At 33.3% G+C, this 23,154-nt stretch overlaps 1 protein-coding gene across 1 annotated transcript; it reads left to right on the top strand.

The window, feature by feature from the left end:
• Positions 1-5,317: 5,317 nt before the first annotated feature.
• LOC110671878 (kinesin-like protein KIN-12E) lies at positions 5,318-15,515 on the top strand. The gene is made up of 22 exons (XM_021834495.2): positions 5,318-5,802; positions 6,141-6,296; positions 6,804-6,887; positions 7,137-7,256; positions 7,742-7,855; positions 8,070-8,162; positions 8,917-9,006; positions 9,139-9,209; positions 9,316-9,390; positions 9,523-9,610; positions 9,865-9,923; positions 10,298-10,361; positions 10,619-10,684; positions 10,812-10,970; positions 11,066-11,170; positions 11,424-11,659; positions 12,124-12,193; positions 12,274-12,330; positions 12,428-12,484; positions 12,931-12,990; positions 13,087-13,166; positions 13,342-15,515. The coding sequence occupies exons 1-22, from the start codon at positions 5,518-5,520 to the stop codon at positions 15,353-15,355; spliced, it is 4,203 nt and encodes a 1,400-aa protein (XP_021690187.2). The 5' UTR covers positions 5,318-5,517; the 3' UTR covers positions 15,356-15,515.
• The last annotated feature ends 7,639 nt before the right edge of the window (positions 15,516-23,154 follow it).

Raw genomic sequence — 23,154 nt, 5'->3', positions numbered from 1 at the left:
AACTTGTTGGCATTAAGCATTTATACCATTTCAAAGTTTAAACCAACACAAGCAGAATTTTCAGTTTTTGTGAGTCAACTTCACTGTTCCATTGGACACTGTTGCAGTGAGAATTTGAAGAAATGGCAAACATGAAAGTTGTTCCTTATTTTGTCTAGTTGAATTTCCTTTTTTAAATCACTCCATTTGGATTTTTGTAGCTCTAGATATAGTCCAAAAACCACAGCTGGCCGGATTTGCATTCTGCAGAAATTACCATATCTACAGTAACATGAACAGTGACTTCCACTGCCATTTGGGTTAGGTTCTGGCCATAATTTGGGGTAGATTCCTTCATGAAAGTTGTTTTTCTATGTCTTAACTTGTTGCTGTAAAAATTTCAGGTCAATTGACCAAATCTACAGTGAGTTATGGCCAAATGAACAGTTCTTATTCATTTGGTCAATTCAGAATCAGTTGCAGGGTGTCCGGATTGGGGCCAAGTTGTGGTCCTCTTGCTTTGGTCTTTTGGTCATGGTTTCTTCAGCAAAAATGTGCCATTATAAGACTAGTTTTATGTCCAATTGGCCAAACACCAATTGGACCAACACAGCAAAGTTATGGCTGTGTAATTGACTGAAATCTCGGTCCATTCTTTGTCCTAGGGCAGCTTACTCCTTCTCTTTGCAATCCTATTTTTCAGTCCAAATTGTGCTCAACTTACCTAAAATAGTCACTAATTGACCATTAAAAATTTCTCTAACAATTTCCTATGCCAAGTCACATTTTCACCTTTCCTAAACCCTAATTCAATTTCATGATTTATGCCATTTACCTTGGTTAGCTACTAATGCATTACTCATATGTTTATAACTTCAAACATGGTTTCTATTTCACTTCAAGCTCATCAAAAACACTCCTACATATTCCTTTTCTAGGGCAGCCGAAATTCAAGAGCTCATACACATAGGTTTTTGTTCATTTAAATTACAAGTCTTACTAAATTTCAAGTCCAAAATCATGAAATTTAAGAGTTTTATGTTTATAGTTGCACTAACCTTTAAGTGGCAGAATTTCCCCACTTAAAACTTCACTTTCCTTCACTTTCTAGGCTGCCAAACACTTCCCCAAGAGGTGTGATTAGTTTTAATGAAGGGGTTTAGGGTTTAGTGGTGGAAACAAAGGAGAAAGGGAGCTTGGGAAGTGAGGTTTAATGGAGGTTGAGAGAGAGAGAGATTTCGGCTGGAATTGGAGAGGAAGAAGGCAGCTGCAATTTAATTATTTTGGTCTTAATTTTGTCTCTTTTAAGTATTTAAGAAAGTTTATTAGCTTGTGATTGGTTGGTGAGTTTTAAATGACATCACAATGATGTCATAAATAAGCTTTTCTTTGATTTTTCTTTTCTTTTCATCACTACTCAATTTCAATTTAATTTCTAGTAATATTTATTCATATTTTATGTCATATTAATTATTTACTCAACTGGATAAGTCGGCCAAAAATCACCTCTGAAGGCGAAATGACCAAAATGCCCTCCGTTTGGCTTAACGGGTCAAAATTGTCTGTACCGATTGAAAAATTTTTCTAGGTATTTTCTTGGCATTCTAATGCCATGGGAACCTCAATAACCCTTCTCTGGAGTCCCAAAAATTATTTTCTAATTTTTCCCCCGGGTCTAGGGCTCCTCGTTGCGAGAACCGCAACTTCCCTCCGGTTACCCATCGCTTGGGCACCGGCTCATTTGACTTGGTTGTATTTTATTTTTAAAATTTTTACTAAGTGTTTCTTATTAATATTTGAGTTAATTATGGTCCCTCACTTAAGTTTAATTATTTTTCCGGACGTTTTAGCTGTCTGGACCGACACCGGTCACCGGAACAGTAGAATGTACGGAGTTGTTATCGGGAGGGTGTTACAAAACCTCAGCGAGGACGCTGAGTCCCGAAAGGGGGGAAAGAAAGGTCCCTTAGGCAAATCCCACATCGGCAAAGCACGGAGATGGTCTTGGGTTCAAAAAGTAATGATATATAAAATGGGGAAACTAATCACTAGAGGCGCATTTTGGTGGAATGGCCTGGAAAGTTGGAAGAACTCCAGGGTTAAGCATGCTCGCTTGAGAGAAATCCTAGGATGGGTGACCTCCTGGGAAGTTCTCCATTCCACCTATGGGACAAAAGCGTGAGGCTTATGGCTAAAGCGAACAATTCCTCTAATGGTTGGAGCCCGACCATTACATATTGTAAGGATTGTAAATTTTAAATTTGATGTGTTGCCAACCTTGAGCATGAATTTATAATGATTAAATATGTTAATAGGTTGTAAACACTTTTGTAAATAGAAATTATTTTGAATATGATTTGAAACCACAGTTGACATGGTAATATGTTTTGAATTGTCATTAGCTTGTCTAGTGAGATATTTTCTCCACTAGATGGGGTGAGTTCCTTCCTCTCTGACTTGTCAGTTGGGAAAGAGTTTGGATGAGTACTCATATATACTAGCTAGTCTTTGTTTCTCCCTTTAGCCTTGGTTATTGGAAGACTTTAAAATGTCATGGTGTACAATACGACATCTATTATGAATTTTGTGTCATGGGTCCAACCGTGTGAATTGTTGGCAACGCCCTTTAAATTATGCATAGTTTGATAAATTGTGGTTGAAATAAAAAATTTTTCAGTGATTTAAAATTTTTGTATTGTTTCATGATTTAAAAGAAATGTAGATAAATGGCTACTATTTGATTAAAATGTTATTCAAATGAATAATTTGCATGAATGAAAATAATGATTTCTGAATGTCATGAATTTTGAAGAATTTAGAAATTTTAAATTTTTATTTGTTATGAGTTGTCAAAGCATAAATTGTATTAAGTTTTAAATTGTTAGTTGTGCACCACTGAGTTCACCACTCAGTGATAGCTTTATATGCTATCGCAGGTGAAAGAAAATATAAAGCAGCTGAGCGAGATTACTGAAAGACACTGTAAAACTATCTTCAGGTATATCATAAGTATACCTTTGTACATTAGATTTTGATGTAATTCTGTAATTAAATGTATGTAATTTCATTTGAGCAGTTGTATTAACTCTTTTGTAATATATTTTTGGACTGTAATCAAATACAAGTTATTGTAATATTATCTTGAGATTTTATGTATTTATAAAGTTTTGTACTACTAAATTTTTAATGCTTCCATGAATGTAAATATTAATTTTGTTACCTTAATGAGATGTTTTAATGTTTGATTTAATTTAAACTGTGTATTGAGTTGCTTGTGCTGATTTGTGAAATGAAATTGAATAATGGAGTTTTGGTTGAGAAATATATTGGGAGTGTCTTTCTTTTCAGGTTTTAAAGAACAGTTTTCTCAAAATACAGATGACACTCTGTCGAAATTTTTGTAAAAATTACAGAGATTTTAAATATCTAAAAATTTGATTCATATTTGGACATTAAATAAAGGTTTTTAATATCTGAAAAAAATTTACCCACCAATTTAAAAATGAACGAAAATTGTTTTAAAATCCCTTGTAGTATATTTAATGGGTTACTAGTAGGTGAAGTACGGTAATTCATTAGGTGTACTACGGAGAGCATGTTACATCTTACGAGGAGTAGGGTGTGACATAATCCTTTTAAATTTTGGAATTTTCTTTTCCTTTTTCATTTTCTTCCATACACCTCTTCAATTTGAATTAAATTTTCAATATTTTAATTTTCTATATTTTATTGGACAATTATGCCAAAAGTCACCTCTAAGGGTGAATTGACCAAATTGCCCCTTACCGGTCTGATCCATTTTTTCAGTAACATTTAATTACTTCTGAAACCCTAGTTCAATTTTTCAAACTGGTTCTTGGTTCTTTTCTGTGATTTTCATAATACCCTTAGCTTTGCAATAATTCTTAGGCCTGGGGTGCCACAATGTTCCACTCGAAAATAGAGTAGCAACTGACCTCGCAGTTACTTCCCGTTTCGGTTACCCATCGCTATGGCCTTGGCTCATTTGACTCTTTATGCTTTGTTTTTCTTATTTCTACTTTACCTTCATGTAATTGCTATTAATTTTTGTTCATGGCGTGTCTAAGTGATTTAAATATGGTTTTACACATCCCAACTGTCCGTGACACCGGAATAGTGAAATGTACTGACCTAATGAACATAGGGGTGTTACGGAACCGAATCGCTCTATTTCGGTTCGGTTTGGTTCAAATCGATCGGTTTTAATTTTTGATTATTTTTTAATTTAGACTTAATTTTCAAGTTATTTGGTTTGATTTTAATCTTGGTTTAAACCTAATAACCATTAATCAATGAAATTAAACATTTTATATATATAAAATTACATATAATTCATAAATTTCTCATAAAAATAAATTAATTTAAAAATCAATAAAACTATTCGATTCGGTTCGATTTAACCAATTTTTTTCTCTTAAAAAACGAACAGAACTAAAATAATCAAAATTTTTATAATATAAAACCGAATCGAAATATATTAAGAACCAAACCGAATTACCGAATTAAAGCGATTCAACTCAGTTTATTTAATTTGAACTGAATAATACTCACCCCTACGTATACCATCCTTTCTCTCTCTCTCTCTCTCTCCTCCCATCTACTGTCATCAATTTCACCTCCCACCCATTATCATATAATAATATATATATATATATATATATATATATATATATATATATATATATATATATATATATATATATATATATATATATATATATAAAGGTAAGAAAGGGAAGGAGAAATAATTTTTTTATTATACTCACTAATATAAATTTTCATTTTTACAATTATATTAAAAAATAAAATATTAAATTTTGATCACTACTAACAATTAAACTTATAGAATTAATTATAATTAATAAAAGTTAAAAAATTTTAAAATTTATTATTATTAAATTTATGCCATATAAGTAATAATAAATATAATAATAATAATATTTTTACTAACTAAAAATTCATGCAACGTGGCAATAATGTATTTAAAAAATAATATTTTTATCATGTTAAAATCCACATCAACATCTCCAATCTCTTATTTTTATTGGCCACAACAAATATTAAAGTCTAAAATTAGGTCAAAATTGAAAAAAAAAATTTTGTTGACTACAATTACAAGAACACTAAGTTTTTGGAATTTTTTTTTGAAACATTATGACTGCTTATGCCCCAAACGCAAAGAGGACCTCGAAACTTTCAAACATAAAAAACTCAAACGGTCATCGAAATTTTGAAATTTAACCCACATCCTACCGTCAATCCAAACCTTTCTCCACCGTCCGATGGTCCCACTAACACGTCTTCATTTTCCCTCAAAAACACTCAAATTTCAAAATCTCTCACTCACTCCCTCTCTCTCTCTCTCTCTCTCTCTCTAAAAATTTTTTCTTCCCAAACAGCTCCTCCCTTCAATTCCCTCCCTAAATCCTGCCTTGAAATCCTCCAAATTCCCTCAATCTGCATTTTCTCTCTCTACTCTTGAACAAAAGAAGGTAGAAATTTATAGTTTCTAAGAAAATGCCGTTCATTTCCGAGGCGGCGAGTGCAATCAAGAGCCGGTTCGGTTTCCATAAGCGATCTGCCTCCGAGTCGGCGCCGGCCACAGTACCGAGCACTCCAGATCTGCTCAAATCGGTGTCTCGAGAGAATTCCAGCCTTTCTTTAGTTGCCATGTCAGCAGTTCGGAGCATAGGTGAATGGGAGGATGATGCTGACAGAATCACTGGATCTGTTGCGCCTCATCAGAATCAGAGCTTTGAGTTCTGTGAGGATCCATCGTTCTGGAACGATCACAATGTGCAGGTAATAAGAGCTTAGTTTTACAAGTGCTTTTGCTGCTTTTGTAAAGTAAGCTTTTGTTGTTAAGGTGGAATACGAGAAGTTGTTTGGTTATGTAATTTGAGTCGATTTTGCAATTCTACAACAGATAATCTTGATACATCATTGAACAAAATTAATGAGAAAATTCAGTTTAGGGCTTTTGTTTTCATTAAAGGAAGGATGTTTGTTTGGCAATTTAAGTTGCAAGCAGAAAATTGCTTTTGAAAATGCCAATGTAGCTTTGGCTTGGAATGGGTAACTAACTATATGTGTATCGATAATGTTTGTTACTCTTTTTTGCTCTTTCCAATTTATTGTAGGTTATTATCAGAATACGTCCATTGAGTGGTTCAGAAATCTCTCTACATGGCTATAGCAAATGCGTCAGGCAAGAAAGCTCTCAGACAATCACTTGGACAGGGCATCCGGAGTCTCGTTTTACCTTTGATCTTGTAGCAGATGAGAGCGTTAGTCAGGTACATCTTTTTAAATGTTGATGTCTGATAGACTTAGGAACAGATTTGAATTGAAAGACTGAAGAACAATGGCCGCAACTGATATTGTATTAATAAGAATAGCAGAAAAAGCCTTTACACTGCATTTCTCAATTACAGACTCTCTCTCTCTCTCCCTCTCTTTTCAATTCCCAAATACAGGATTCAGTAACAAGGAGAATTAAAGAAAATGAAAGAAGATAACAATCGCTATAAACAGCCCCTAGGGAAGAGTTCTCCTGCAGATTGCTCTGTTCCTCTAAACCAGAGAAATGCTAGAATTCCAGATGCCCCTTCTCACTCTCCTCTTCTTTTCTTTATACTAATTTCAGTCCCTTTTGCCAGCTGTCCTGTCACATTCTTTTTTCCCACAATTCTCTCCAACAAAACACATCTTTTACCATCTCTTCTAGAATAATCCATATTCCTATCAATGTCAGTCTCAATTTCCTGTATTATTTGGTTAAATTTAGTTATGTAATTTGACAGGAGAACCTGTTCAAAGTTGCTGGCTTGCCGATGGTGGACAATTGCATGGGAGGCTATAATAGTTGTATGTTTGCATATGGCCAAGTGAGCTTTCAGCTACCGTTTTAAATTTCCTCTACTTTAATTCATTAATTAAAAAAAAGATAATTCTGAGATTATGGAGCTTTCTTTAGTATCTGTATGGAAGTGGTGAGCAGATAATTGAATATTCTGAGCGATAATATTCAGTGAAGTGATCTTCAGCTGATGTGGTTAGCAAATTCCATTTAGTTATGGAAATAATAAATGTCAAATCTTAGTTTTTATTCCCACGGTCTACATTTGCACATGCAGACAGGAAGTGGGAAGACTCATACAATGCTTGGAGATATTGAGGAGGGAACTCGAAGACACAATGTTAATTGTGGAATGACACCTAGAGTATTTGAATATTTGTTCTCAAGAATCCAGAAGGTTGGTGCCTTTCCGCTTATGCGCATTGTTGAAATTTATGAGGGCATTATATATAGTTTTTAAATTATTTCTATGGATGTGTTTTCCCCCATTTAATTTAATTTAGAATACATTTTTTACCTAAATTCTGTTGTGTTATGATCCTAAAGCATTAGAAATTTCAACTTTAAAGGCATTGATTTTCATGCTAACCTGGTCAATCTGATGAATTGGAGACTTTATAGTTTTTAGTTTTGTACTAAGCATTCATTCTAGTTATGAAGTGTATTTTTTTTTCCAAATTAGTTATGTTTCACTATGAGTTAAATTGCCTTTTGCTTCCATTTTCTTTCTACTGTTGGCTGAAGGCTGAACTAGTGCTTATCATTTTATTTCTACTTTTAAGCATAACTGTCTCATATTTCATAGAATTTTGTTTAACTTTCTTCATTAGTTTCTTGTTCTGGACTTCTGGTACATAAATCTAATTTCAATATTTATGACAGGAAAAAGAAGCTCGAAAAGATGAAAAGTTAAAATTTACTTGTAAATGCTCATTTTTGGAAATATACAATGAGCAGATTCTTGATCTTTTGGACCCATCATCTAATAATTTACAGGTATGGATTAGTTGGCAAAGCTTTTAGTTCTGTAGTTCACTAATTTATTTCCAAATACTAAAATTTCCTTGCTTATGTTTCTAAAGCTAGAAAATATTCAAAAGATTCTCATTTTGCACTTATTTGTATTAAGAAGTATTGTGAATCATATATATTCATAGTTATTCTCTTTGTTCTAATTTATGATGAAATAATGATTGGTTGTATATTACAGATACGAGAAGATATGAAGAAAGGGGTTTATGTAGAAAACCTTAAGGAGATAGAAGTCACAAGTGCTCGAGATGTGATTCAACAACTTATTCAGGTATGCAATTTACCTTTATTGGATGTGATTTTATAATGTTACCTAAGAAGCTCTATTGGTATCATCTAGTTGAGGGTATTATTTAATTTTATGGTCATAATCTAAATTTTCTTTTTTTTTTTCCATTTTTTTATTGGGGAAGGGTACTGGGGTTGGTGGGGTGGGGTTGGTGATTGGGGGTGGGGTGGAGGGATATAGAATGTTGCATATTTGTCTCTTTATATATGTGTGCGTGAGTGCATGCTGTTTGGAGTGTGAGTGTGTGTGACAAGAAATGATATCCATTTGAATACATCGGGGTATTGGGGGTTGGGTGGAGGGATATAGAATGTTGCATATTTGTCTCTTTATATATGTGTGCGTGAGTGCATGCTGTTTGGAGTATGAGTGTGTGTGACAAGAAATGATATCCATTTGAATACATCATATATATATATATATATATATTTTTTTTTTAAATATATGTGATATAATAAATTGAGTTTAATATTGAAATATGCCTTCACGTATGTGGGAAATGGAGGTCGGGAGCAGTGATATTATAGCCTTCTGAGTTTATAAGTGTTGAGAAATTGGGAAAAAGATTTTGATACTAAAATATTAATAGGAAATAAAAATATTTGTTCAAAAAGCTTATTTTTAACAAACATTGTGCATGGACATTTCTACTTGTTTTTTTTTTTAATATTTTGATCTTCTCAATATAGATTTGAGATCAATATTTAAATCCCAAACTGTGCCTTTTTGTTTTCAGGGTGCAGCAAACAGAAAAGTAGCTGCCACTAACATGAATCATGCAAGTAGTCGATCTCATAGTGTATTTACGTGCATCATTGAAAGTAAGGTTAGTAGGTCTTTTGCCTGTATTAAATTGAAGATACTTAGACAAAATTTTCTAATGAATTTCTTTTCTATGTTTGAATACCTTATACTCGCTTGATTTGACATGAGAATCTGATTAGTTCTTTTTTGTTAGTGGGAATCCCAAGGTGTAACTCATCACCGGTTTGCTCGGCTTAATCTTGTTGATCTAGCAGGATCTGAGAGGTACTATGATGTGGACCAAAAGAGTAATATAAATTTAAAGAGGACTAATTCTTTTGTTAAATTTTTCCTTGATTCTTGCAACTAATTTGAATATGTATGATCATAGGCAGAAGAGTTCTGGTGCTGAAGGTGAACGTCTCAAGGAAGCTACTAATATCAACAAGTCTCTTTCAACATTAGGGTGTGGTGTTGTTTCTTTTGATCTTTACTCTGTTTGGTCACTAAAATGTTTCCAGAATTTTGTTTCTGAATGATTTCATAATAGCTTCTCAATCAAAAGTTCATTTCATTAAGTTGTTTTCCATGTTTGCAGACTTGTAATTATGAACCTTGTAAGTATATCCAATGGAAAGTCACTTCATGTTCCCTATCGAGATTCCAAGCTTACATTTTTGCTTCAGGTAGATATTAAAGGATAGTTGTTGTTAAATGTACATGACTTTAGTTATTGTTGAATGTAAAGGATGGTTATTGATGATATATGTGGCTATAAATTATATATGCTTGTCATTAACACATCTTTAAGGGTAGGTTTTTAAAAGTTTTCTAGTACTAGCCTTAAAGAATCTAATTTGGCAAGTTTAATTTTCCTGTATCATCAGATGGCTTCTATACAAGATTTTGTGTAATAATAATTTTTGTCTTTTCTTTTCAGGATTCACTAGGAGGCAATTCAAAAACTATTATAATTGCAAATATTAGCCCATCTCTTGGGTTAGTTGCCACTACTTCTTATGATTATTCCTTCCATATCTTTCCTTGGCTACCTATTTAAACTAACGATCTCTGTTTGTGATAGAAAATTATCTACATTGCGAAATCATTTTACATATGCACACATACCTATATCTCTCTCAATATTTGAAAATTCTCTTTACAATAAATTAATATGAAATAAGGAGGTGATGGATTTCATGTCTTAAGGTTTTTTTTTTGGCAAGCCTAAATTTCTTGACTTTGTAATTTTCATTTTTTTATTGGATTCAATTTTAAATAAATATTACATTAGAACTTCACTTTTTTTCCCTTAATTCTGGCACAATTTATATATTTACTTTTGGGTACTGTTTATTTTGCAACCCTTGCAGCTGTTCGCTGGAGACATTAAGCACATTGAAGTTTGCACAACGTGCGAAATTCATTAAGAACAATGTATGTTATTTTACTTGGTTGTTCTAATATGCATCATTGTAGCAATGTTGATACAGGAAGGAGAGTTGTGCTTCAATTTTTAAAGGGTGCAGTGGAAATTAACCCATCAATAATATTCCTTTTCTTTTCCTCATTAAAATTTTCAATTGAATATGAAACTGTTTGATGGGGGAGTATTCATAATATTTATTGTTGCTTCATGTCTTTAACTTTCTCTGTCAATGCTTATGGAAAGTTAATGTTGTACCATCCATTAGGCAATTGTTAATGAAGATGCATCAGGGGACGTTATTACCATGCGAATGCAAATCCAACAGCTCAAGGTATTTTCCTGAATTTGAGATTGTCTCTTATGAAGTAGTGCACCCTCAAATGGTGATGCTAAAGGTTTTCTGTAATCTATGCTTTTTGATTACTGGTAACTATAATTGGAATTAATATTGTTTTCAGAAAGAAGTGTCCCGCCTACGGAGTTTAGTCAATGGGGGAGCTGAAAATCTAGATAAAAATGCTTCAGTTATAAGCTTTCCGGGATCTCCAGGATCCTTTAAATGGGAAGGGCTTCATGGATCATTTAGTCCACTAGTGTCTGAAAAAAGGATGTCTCAGGTATCCACTAGTTGTTCTTAAACTTGGGAAAACATCTAGATCAGAACTGTTATTTAACAATTAGCTATCTTTTTATTTTTGTTGCATATTATCAGAAGAAAGACTTTGAAGTTGCCCTTGTTGGGGCTTTTAGGAGGGAAAAAGACAAGGATATTGCATTGAAGGCATTGGCAGCTGAAAATCAGGCGGCTATGCAGCTGGTATGTACAAGCCAAATTCTTTCTGGTTCCTGGTTTATATCTGCATTCTCAATTGCATATTCTCTGACATATTCAACTGAATGCAATTTTTTGTTTACATTTGGACGAAAAATAGCAAGAATGAACAATTCCAAAATTTGAAATTGATGAGTTGGTCAGATGTCAGAATCTAATTAACTTCCAGTATCATCAATTATTAAGATGCTGTTTGACAAAGTTTTCTGAAAACTAAATTTTGGTATTTTGGCACTAGGCAAAGCAAAGACAGGATGAGATACAAGGCCTGAAAATGAGGTTACGGTTTCGAGAAGCAGGAATCAAACGGCTAGAGGCGGTTGCTTCTGGAAAGATTTCTGCTGAGACACACTTGTTGAAAGAAAAGGAGGAGCATCTAAGGGAAATTGAAGTTTTACGCACACAGGTGGATCGGAACCAAGAAGTCATGAGATTTGCTATGGAAAATTTGCAGTTGAAGGAAGAAATTAGAAGGCACGTTCTTGTTCATCCTCTGACTCTATTCTTTGGCATCTCCTTTCCTTTTATCATGATATATTGAAAACGATTATTATATTGTTGTCCTTTCTGCTAAATTCAGCTTGGTATAGACAACTGAACTATTACTTCACCTTGAAAAATTGGAGATTGAAGCAAAATTGTGTCAGGATTAGGAGGCAAATATTCATTAATTGACAACTGAATATACTTCCTAACATCTTTTTGGGATCTTGACAAAAGTGTCTGGTGAAAAGTTGGAGAAAATTGTGTATCATAAAGCTCAGAATAGAAATTTAATGCCAGCATAGAGTTAGTCTATATCATGTGATCTTAAAGAATATATGTCAAGCAATGTATTCCTTTCATTTCAAGATGCATAGGTTTGATCTGGAACATTTCTATCAAAGTGACTGGGCTGTTCTATTAAACCAACTATGTTGATCTGCTGTAATCCACAGATTGAAGTCATTTTATGAAGAAGGTGGAAGGGAGATGATGAGTGAACAGATCATGGTGTTACAGAATAAGGTATGAAAATTAAATATTTTATGTTTAAACTTTTCTGTCGCAATATCCTCTATCTGAAAATTTCCTGATTATGCATGTAGTTGTTAGAAGCTCTTGATTGGAAACTTATGCATGAACCAGATACCTTGGTTGTTCAGGTTCTTCACAATCTTCACTATGGTCTTAGAAGTGAATTGAATTATTTAATAATTATTTTTCTTGTTTAACTTGAGGTTTGGCTTTATTGTGCTGCAGAAAGCAGATACAGATGTGAAGGAAGAAGTTCATGGTGATACAGTAGTTTCTAATCAGGTAAACTTTGGTTCACTTGTTTTGTTTTTCAAAAGATAATGTTGCACTGCTAATTTCTTCTGCAGCATCAGTAATTACATTTTGACATTGTGATCGGTCATGTTTAAACAATAAAGAGTGCAGCTCTTAGTGTTAAGTACTCATAAGTAGTCATTCATTCATTGTTTAAACCCTTTTCTTTGCTGATTGTTTCTGCCCTTAAAATTACAGAACTTTCAAGTATAATAGTTGTTCAAAGCTTGAAACAACATGCAGTAGTTTTTCCTGTTCATGAAATGTGGAATTGCTCAAAGCTTTACTAGCTGTAATATTTGGTGAACTCCAAAGGCAGTTTGATTGTTCGATGCATTTAACTTAATTTCACACAAAATGGCAATGTAGTTTACTTAAGTGACAGTTAAATTGAGTTTGTAAAGATAAATATGATATAGAACTTCCAAATGCAGGAACCAAGAGCACCTTGGTGCTCTTCAATTAATGAGGAGAATGAATTCCTTCGCATGCAGGTATACTATGTACTAACTTTTCCATGAAGTGTTTTACCTGATTCACCTCAAATTTGCTTTCATATGATAGATAATTGGAATTGTATCATGTTATAGGCTATTCAAAACAAGGCAGAAATTGACACACTCCATAAGCAGTTGGGCTTCTGCCTTGAAGAGAAAGAAACATTGGAAAGGTAAAGTTTTGATGCTAGAAGTTTGTTTAGTATATCTCAGGTTTTTATGTAATTGAACCAGTTTGTTTAACATTACTGGATATAGTATGTAGCCGGTGGAGATATAATCTTGACAATACACAAAACAAATGTAAGCATGCTTGTAATGTTCTCAAGTAGTTTGTTCATTTTGTAGGCTTGCCAATGACCTGTTAACGAAACTTGAAGAAGGGAGATCTCTTAGGGTGGTTGCAAAGAAAGAAACACAGCAAATTGAGCTTCCTCCTTTGTCAACTGATGCATCAATTATCAATGGTCATGGCCAAGTGGAGCTCAAAACAATGGTTGATGCCATAGCTGCTGCCAGTCAAAGAGAAGCAGAAGCTCATGAGAAAGCAATAATTCTGTCTAAAGAGAATGATGAGTTACAATTAAAGCTAGAAGCTTGTATTGAGGCAAATGATGAACTACAGACAAAGCTTAAAGCCTTAATTGAGGAAAAAAATAGTCTCATTGAAATGTATGAACGAGCAGCTTCTGAAAGTAACTATAAATCTTTAATTGAAGCTGACACTGCTGAGAAAAATGACATGGAAGTTGATAATGATGGTGGTTCAGTTGAATTTGCCAAAGGAAAAGAGAGTGAAATGAAAATGGTAGTTAAGAACCTAGAGCACCAGCTTATGGAAATGCATGAAGAGAATGAGAAATTGATGGGTTTGTATGAAAAAGCTATGCATGAGAGGGATGAATTCAAAAGAACGCTTTCTTCCAGTGGACAGAACAGAGTTGAATCTAGAGAACTTGATTGCCCAGAAAAGCTTGTTGAAATTGATGGAGGTAAATATCCCGAGTCATGCGTACCTCCTATGTACCCTGAAGCAAATATGATGGAGGCAAATGATGAGGTATCTGCTATAGCTGATGAAGCACTTTGTTTTGCTGAAGGAGTTCCTTTCTCTGGCTCTGATGATGTGCTTAATGAACCTAGCCTATTTTGTGGGGATTGTCAAGTGGAAGTAGAAAATCAGACTGGTTCTGGAACATTTTATGATTCAGAAACAGAGCCATTAAATCTTACTGCAGTCAAGGTTTCAGATGATCGTAATTTGCTTAAAATGAAGCTTGAAGCAGCAGAGCAAAAGATTTCACATTCTGTCAAAGCACTCTCAGTCCTGGGTCCCCTTGAGAAAGCTTTTGGGGAGTTTGATGAGCTTTGGAGACAAATTCAAGCTAATGAAGAGGGATTTCAGGTCAAGCAGCAAGAGTTTAGATCCTTGAAAGTCCTTTCTTCAGAAATGCAAGAAAGAAAAGCTCTTGTAGATAAGAAGTTGTCAGCGCTTAAGTATTCTCTGTCAAACTTTTCTCAATCAGTTGTTTACTTTGAACAGCGGGAAGCTCGAGCAATGGCAAGGTTGAATGCTTCATCAGCTAAACTGGACCAAAAGAAAGAGGAATTGGTCCGTCTTCAAGTCGGCAAGGGTGGAATCGAGGCTGCCTTGAGGAAGACTCAACAAGCTGAAGTTGAGTTAAGAGGCAATCTTGCAATTTTGAAATCCAGAATTGAGGAAGAAAACCACAGACAAGAGAATGAAAAGGTTCTGTTTGCCATAGATAACATTAAGAAAGTAGACTCCTCATGGACAAATTGGCATTTAGGTGGTAAAGCTACTGATTTGTTGAAGTCTGAGGAAGAAAAGACGAAGCTGCAAACTGAGATAAAGGTGTCCCGCGAGAAGCTTGGTCTCATTAAAAGTGAGCTTGAAGATATCAATAAGAAGTCGGCAAAGATAGAGAATGAGATGCAAGCTGTCCAAATGGACATACAAAAAGGGTCAAGGATCGTGGAAGAGATGGAACTGGCACTGCAGGGTGTAATCCAAGAAAAGGAAACTCTCTTGGAGATGGGAGAGAGCGGAATGTCCGAGTTTCAGACAATGATTATTGAATATCAGCAGCACACATTTGATGTAGATTTGAAGGAGGTGGAGATCAAGATATTAGAAGAAGAATTACTGCCAGAGTTGAGAAGATTAGAAGAGCTAAAACCAGTGAGGGTAGCAGCAGCTGAGAAGATAACAAAATTAATGGAAGACAGAAGCTGCCATTCATGCTTATCTGAAGAAATGGAAAAGGAACTGCAAAATGTCTGGGCTTTACTCATTGAGGCAAAGACATTAATAGGGGAGGGAAATTCAAATCACTATTAGCTTAGCTCTTTGTTTAAATGTTGTTTCATTCTCAGCATTTGTACAGAAGATCAATATCCTGATTTACTTCTTAATTCTGATTTAGGTTTGCAAATGTTCATGTTCTGTCACCTTAAAAATCAGTAGAAGCTGATCAATGCATCTTTATACTATTATTTAACTTGGTACTGCTGCTGTGAAGGCAATTAGTTGAGTCTATTCTGTATTTTAATGAAATTAACTATTTAGTCCCTATATTTTAAAAAATACACAATTTAATTTCTGTAAAAATTTTCGTGAAACTATTTAGTTTCTCTTTCAAATTTTCTGTTACCCATACTATATACACTACTATTTAGTTTTTCTGTTTTGAAGAAACTAGTTAATTGATCATTGTATTTTGAAAAATATTATTATTTAATCATATTTTAGTGAAACTAATTAGTTGGTTCATGTATTTTGAAAAATATATTCTTAAATAAAAATAGAAATTTCGCTATGTGAAAATTAAATCTTAATTTACAAATTTTTAAAGTTCCAATTATTTGGATGTCATTTTTTATGTTTTCGTAAGTTAGAAATAATTTTACTTAATTATTTAAAAATTTAAATAAATTGATTAACTTTTTCGTGTAAACAGCTAACACCTTTTTTATTGACAGATGAAAATAAAGAGATAGTAAGGGGGAGAAAGGCGTAGGTGTAGAGGAAAATAAATATGGAAAGGGAAATAAGCAAGGATAAGAAGGAAATAAGGGAGAGAGCATTAGAGTAGTTTAGGTATAAAAAATAATTATGAAACTAAATAGTTAACAGAGTCAAATTACAAGGATTAACTAATTAGTTTCACTAAAATAGAGGACTAAATAGTTGGTTGACCAATGTTGATTAATAAAAAATTTGACGAAGGAACTAAATAGTTTAATAAAAATTTTTACAGGCTCTAAATAGTATATATTTTAAAATACATGGACCAAATAGTTAGTTTCATTAAAATAAAAGGACTAAATAGTAATTTTTTTTTAAAATTCTATGTGAAATTTGTATTTAGTAATTCATTTTGTATTTGTTTGCAACACCTATTTTCACAATTTAGAAAATGTGAAAATCGAATTAAACATTCTGTAGCCTTAAATAAATCATTTTCCTCAAAATATAAAGATGAACGCATGTTGTAAAGGACATTGAAATTGCTTGTCAAACCAATAAAAAACCCCATCTAGCCTATGGCTTTCTTTCTTTTTAACTTTGATTCGATCCAAAAGCTGAAAATAAAGCCATCTGACATGAAACAATCATAGTAACAGCTCCCAAAAAATCTGGGTGTAACACTAACAAAGGTTGTTTCCATATTTTCTGGTACATCTTTCCACCATAGCATTGGCACACACTATGTAGTTAATAAAACACATTTCAAACCGGACAGCACATAAAGAACAAAAGTTATTACCAATAATCAAATATCAAATATTAAAATCAAGGTAAGAGATTCATATTTTAACCAAGAGAGAAACCAAAATTTAGACAAACTTTTTGCAACAAAAAGAATACGAGATTTGACAATACAATTTCTACAATTCATTGCAAAAATAGTTTAGGCTAATGACAAAACTAGTTTAACAACTTCTACACTTTCCGAGACGGTGTCCTCTATTTAGTAGTGTTAGTAGTATGCCCCAGAGCATATTTTTTGTATGTATCTTGTACATATCTTATTAATAAAAGGCAATTTTACTTTTCCGTTTACATAATATATTTATGTGTAATAGAAAAGGTCAATTGATATTTTGTTAGAAATTTTATTCTTAAGTTGTTAAGAATATGAATGACAGTATTTCTAGTACAAAGTATCATAAGTTGGTTCACAATCGATGATACTTCACAAAGGACATGACTTATTCAGAAAGATTATAATCATAGTTGTTCCCAAGGTATTTATATGAGATATAAATTAGATGGAGTGGTGAGTCTCATGCCACATAACAAACATGATAGGCACTTATACATGATAAGTAGGCCGAACCAGTTACCCTTATGATAAGCACATGGAGTTTACTCTTGTCAATACATTGTCATATATCATATCAGTGTATATAATCTTTAGACATGAGATAACACAGTTATCTTGCATATAGGTGATTTGAGTTTGATACTGCTTTCATACTTGTACTGTGTATGGGTATATGAGCATGTGTTGGCTCCTACTAGTTATATATGGAGATAGGTGTTGATCAAGATGGAATCCGTTACCCTAAGTAAATAGGAATAAAATCCTATGTTCATTTAATTGTTTTTGATGTTTCAAAGTTCCTGGCAAGGACAGATAGATTTAGCCAGAAAAGAATTTCTGACAAGAAAATCTAATTAATCAAGAACTGGAATTAAAAGAGAACATAATGTTCATAGCAAATGGGGTTTGACATTAACTATGACTCCAGCTCGAATTGGGATTTTATAATGGAGAAATTCTAGTGCATGGTAACATATGATTAAAGGTTCATTCAAGGTATTCCTTATTACTGATTAGGTGGCCATGACATGCTGTGCTAGGTGTCAACCATGGTCTATAAGATGTCTGAAATGATTTAGAGAAATTATTTACGGTAAGAAAGAGTTCTAATGATATTAAGAGTTGATATCATTTCTCATTGTCAATAAGTAATCGGCCTAGTAAGTCACACATCTACACAAGCTAATCACCATTTAAAATGTTATTTAATTGATTAATTAAAAAGTTTAATTAATTAATTAAAGAAGTTTGGTTTGCAATAAGATTTCAAAGTCCCTAGCATGACTTGAAACCAAATCTAAGTTATTGGATGTATAGTATAAATTAAATTTATATTTAATTTGATTAAATATGAATTTAATTATGAGAAATTAGTTAATAGAGATTAATTAATTAATTTATTTATATTTGATATAAATTGATTTAAAGAGGAGAAATTATAATTTTGGATTGAGAACTCAAATTAAAAAGTAAGGGCAAATTGGTCTTTTCACATAGTGACATGTGGCACCATGAGATGGTGACACATGGCACCATATGATCTTGCCACTTGTCTTTCTATGATAGAAGACCACATGTCATGATTTAAATGGAGCTTGACACTTGGCTTCATAGGATTAAATCAAATAATAATAAGATGGGATCTTGTGATGACATGTGGCAAGGGAGTAAGTTAGGGTTTGACCTAAGTATACAAAGAAAAGTTATAAAGAAAAAACACACTCCTCTCTCTTTTCTCTCAAGTTGGATGGCAACTTTGTCTCTCCCTCTCCTCTTCAATTTCTCAATTGATTCAAGGGAAAAACTATGATTTCCTCTTGAATTAAAATTATTAGAAAGTGTTTCTAACACCCAATACATTTATACAACATTCACAAAGTATAAACCCTATCTAAAAATTAGTTGACAAGGCTTAAAAAGCCAATCTAGGGGCTGCCATTGCATCTTTGGTGTGTGCTTGTGGTGGACAAACTAGAGGGACAACATTTGGGGTCCTAAGAACATCCTAAGAGGCTTCAATTGTGCACTAAGAGGTTAGTACCTAAAAAATCCCTCTTTTAGTTAGGGTTTAATTGAATTAAATGTTAATTCACAATCTTTAATTGCAAATGAAATTTTAATGCATGCTAAAATGTATTTTGGTATGCAATTGGGTATTGGAAATTGATTAGGATCATAAGACAATCGGTATGGTGCATGTAACCTTGGAAATAATTTTTGAAATTCAAGGTTTTAATGCCCTTTATTCACGCTTCCACTCCTTCAATTGGCATCATAGCCACTATATTTGCCATTAAGATTGTTTATGAGGTTTAATTGTGTGATTGGATCAAATTTGGATTGATTGGAAGCTGGTTTGGGTGCTCACCATAGGCGGTTTGTGCGAGATACACACCCCAAGGGTGTGTTGGATTTTTGGGCTTCGTTTTTGGGTCCATTATGCAATTGTTGTATATCTTAAGGCCCATAATTAAGCCCATTACCTAATTAAATTGTTTAATTAGGAATTTTAATCACACAATTAATTTTTGAAAATTGTTTTCAAGGTATTAAATTTGGAAAATGTTTCTAAATTTAAAATTATTTGAATGAGATTCAAATTTAATTTTGGTTGAATATGTGATATTCAATTTAATTTTTAGTATATATATTTTATTTAATTGTTAAATTTTAATATGCATGATGGATGATCATGATAATAAAAGACCAATGTGATTAGATTTATTTCTTTTATTTTTCTTTGGGATGTAAAATAATTAATTTTATTTTAGTGGCATGTATTATAAATGTTGTAATAATTTACGTTGTAATTTCATTTATTTGAGGACTTTAAAGTCCATATTCTTGTAAACTCGCATTGGTATGCCAAGGATTATAATGTAATTGGATTGCAAGAAGAACAAGGAGGTCAAGAGCATTGGTGGGACCAGTGGGAGGAAATCAAGATCAAGGGCTGATTATGCACTCCTTCAGCAACTCTTGTAAAATGAATGAATGAAATACACCTAGGAATGCCCTGATTCAATTCTTGGTGACTCAGAATTAAATCCCTTAGAAAGTCCATGATCATACCATATTATTTGTTTATCCATGTATGCATGAGATGTGTGTGAATGTATGCAAGTATATAATATATGCATGCCAATTGGATAATGTGCAAAGTGAGACCATAATAGTAATTAAGTCGACAACAAAATCTTCCAAACAAATGATTAAGTTGGAAATGGTATAATTAAAGTAATTATATCATGGCCCTCCATTGAGGCAATTATTTTAAGAAATTTTAAATACTTTCATGTGATGCATTTATTTAAGAGATTTTCTTAAGAATAATTATTAAGCATAAGATGTTGTAAATATGTAAATAGTTGGTGGCCAATAATGGATGTGCTTGAGGACATTGAAATTATTTACATGTTTACTAGCTCAATGGGATCAACTTAACTAATGCAAGATAAATCAATAATGGATATGCCTGAGATTTTGAGCATTAGGGGCTAAATAAATGATTGAGCCTCACATGAGATGTGATGGGTAAGGAGTTACTCACTTATAGTTTATTGTAATTCTAATAATGGACGTGCCCGAGGATGATCAATAAGACTATAAGAATTCAACCACTCACTAGAAATCCATCCAACTAGGATTTTCATTTCCTACTTTGAAAGTGTAGGATTTGCCAAGTTAGTGGGAGGACCAATTTGATTAAAAGACCATAATCATTTTGGTTAATTACTTTCTACAGTTAGTGGGAGGACTAATTAATCTAGTTATTTTATGCACTTAATTTTTTTGATAATAATGAGCACATAACAATCACCACCATCCAATATCCTTGCGAGCATACTTGATCACAATAGGTTGATAGGACCTAATCTTTCTGATTGGCTCAGAAATTTAAAACTTGTCCTGAACCTAGAATGTATTGGATGTGTTTTAGACTCAAAAGTTCTTGGTCTCTTACCTCCAGAGGCCACTCAAGAGGAACTAGACACTTTGGACAAGTGGAAGGAGAATGATATGAGAGCCAAATGTTACATGCTTGCTTCTATAACTAATGAGTTATAAAAGCAACATGAAAATATGCAGAATGCAAGTGAGATCCTCCTTCACCTGCACGAGTTATATGGTGAGCACAGCAGGAATGCTAGGTATGAGATATCTAGATAGCTATTCCGCATGAGGATGTCTGAGAGACAGAATGTAGGAGATCATGTCCACAAGATGATTCGGCTTATTGAGCAGCAAGAACATCTTGATTTTCACATGGATTTCCAACTGCAGATGGATCTGATCCTTTAGTCCCTGCTTGAGTTATTTGGTAATTTTGTAACAAATTTCCATATGACAAAGCAAGAGTGTACTTTGGCTGGGTTGCTTAACATGCTGGTTATTGCCCAAAAGAATATGCTGGGCAATAAAGGAAAAGAGGTGGCTTTGATTGCATCTTCTTCTTCTACTGAAAAGTCCAAAAAGAAGAAGGGTAATAAGAATAAGAAACCTCAAATTCTTAGACCTTCCAAGAAGATAGCCAAACAAAAGGGCAAGACCGAAGCTGACAAAGGCAAGGGAAAGTGTTTTCACTGTCAGAAGGATGGGCACTGGAAAAGGAACTGCCCAGAGTATCTTGCTTCTCTGAAGGACAAGAAGGATAGACCTTTAGAAGGTATGTCTGTGTCTTGTTATTTAGATTTTGATGATACTCATAGTGTATCTATAGCTTGGGTTCTAGATACTGTTGCTAGTTCTCACATTACTTTTGATATGCAGGAACTAGTAAGTAGTAGCAGCTTACAGTCACGAGATATTAGACTCCGGGTTGGCAATGGCTCAACTGTTAAAGCTTTAGCCATAGGATCTAAATCTTTATACATGAATGGACGTGTTTTGTATTTAAATAATGTTTTGCATGTACCTGATGCTTTTAAGAACATCATTTCTATATCTAGTTTGACTAGAAATGGCTATGAATTTCAGTTCACAAATGATGTTTGCAATATTTATTTTGGAAATAAATATGTTGGCTCGGGTTATATGCATGATGGACTTTATTATTTAGATAATAATGTTAAATACAAATCTAATGCAAGCAATCTAAATGAATGTAATGCCATGATGAAAATCAACTTAAGTTCAAAATATATTTAGCACTTAATATTAGGTCATGTTGCAGAAGATAGGATTGCAAAGCTGGAGAAAATGGGGATTTTATCCTCATTGGGTTTTGAAAATACTCCAACTTGTGAATCCTGCCATGAAGGCAAAATGACTAGATCACCTTTTGTTGGACAAGGGTTAAGAGCTGAAAATATTTTGAAACTTATACATAGTGATGTATGTGGTTCATTTAAGGAAATGGCTAGAGGTGATTTTCATTACTTTGTTACCTTTACTGATGATAAATCAAGGTTTGGATATTTGTATTTGATGAAATACAAAAATGCATCCTTTGAAAAGTTCAAAGAATTTAAATGTGAAGTAGAAAATCAAATAGAAAAAAGTATTAAAACTCTTCGATCAGATCGTGGAGGTAAATACTTAAGTACTTAATTTGATGAATACTTGAAAGAGCATGGCATTGTCTCCCAACTGACTCCTCCAGGAACGCCACAACTGAATAGTGTATCTGAAAGGAGAAATCGTACCCTATTATATATGATACGCAGTATGATGAGCTATACTGATATGCCAGTTTCCTTTTGGGGATTTGCATTAGAATAAGCTTTGCATATTCTGAATAGTATTCTATCAAAATCAGTCTCTTCCACACCTTATGAGATATGACATGGAAGAAAACTGAGTCTTAAGCATGTTAAGATTTGGGGTTATCTAGCTTATATTAAAAAGATGAACACTGATAAATTGAAAATCAGATTAGAAAAAGGTAGATTTGTTGGATATCCAAAAGAAAGTTTTGGATATTATTTTTATTTGCCTACATCACAAAAGGTTGTGGTAAGCAAAGATGCCATATTTCTTGAACAACAGTTTATTCAAGAAGGTGGTAAAGGAAGGAAAATAGAGTTAGAATTGGAGAATTCTGACCAACCAACAAATCAAATGAATATAGATCCATCTAGTTAACCTGCACATATTGATGAAACATCTACAGTAATTCCTTGCAGATCGACCAGGATATCTCACCCACCAGAGAGATATAGTTTTCTTCATGAAGATGAACAAGAGTTGTTTACTTATGAAGAAATAGATCATGGAGATGATCCTCTTACCTATGAAGAAGCTATATCAGATATAGACTCTTCAAAATGGATTAAAGCTATGAAATTCGAAATTAATTCCATGCATAAGA

The sequence above is a fragment of the Hevea brasiliensis genome, chromosome 1 (assembly GCF_030052815.1).
Source record: "Hevea brasiliensis isolate MT/VB/25A 57/8 chromosome 1, ASM3005281v1, whole genome shotgun sequence".
NCBI classification, from domain to species: Eukaryota; Viridiplantae; Streptophyta; class Magnoliopsida; order Malpighiales; family Euphorbiaceae; genus Hevea; species Hevea brasiliensis.
This window is presented reverse-complemented; position numbering and strand designations above follow the sequence as displayed.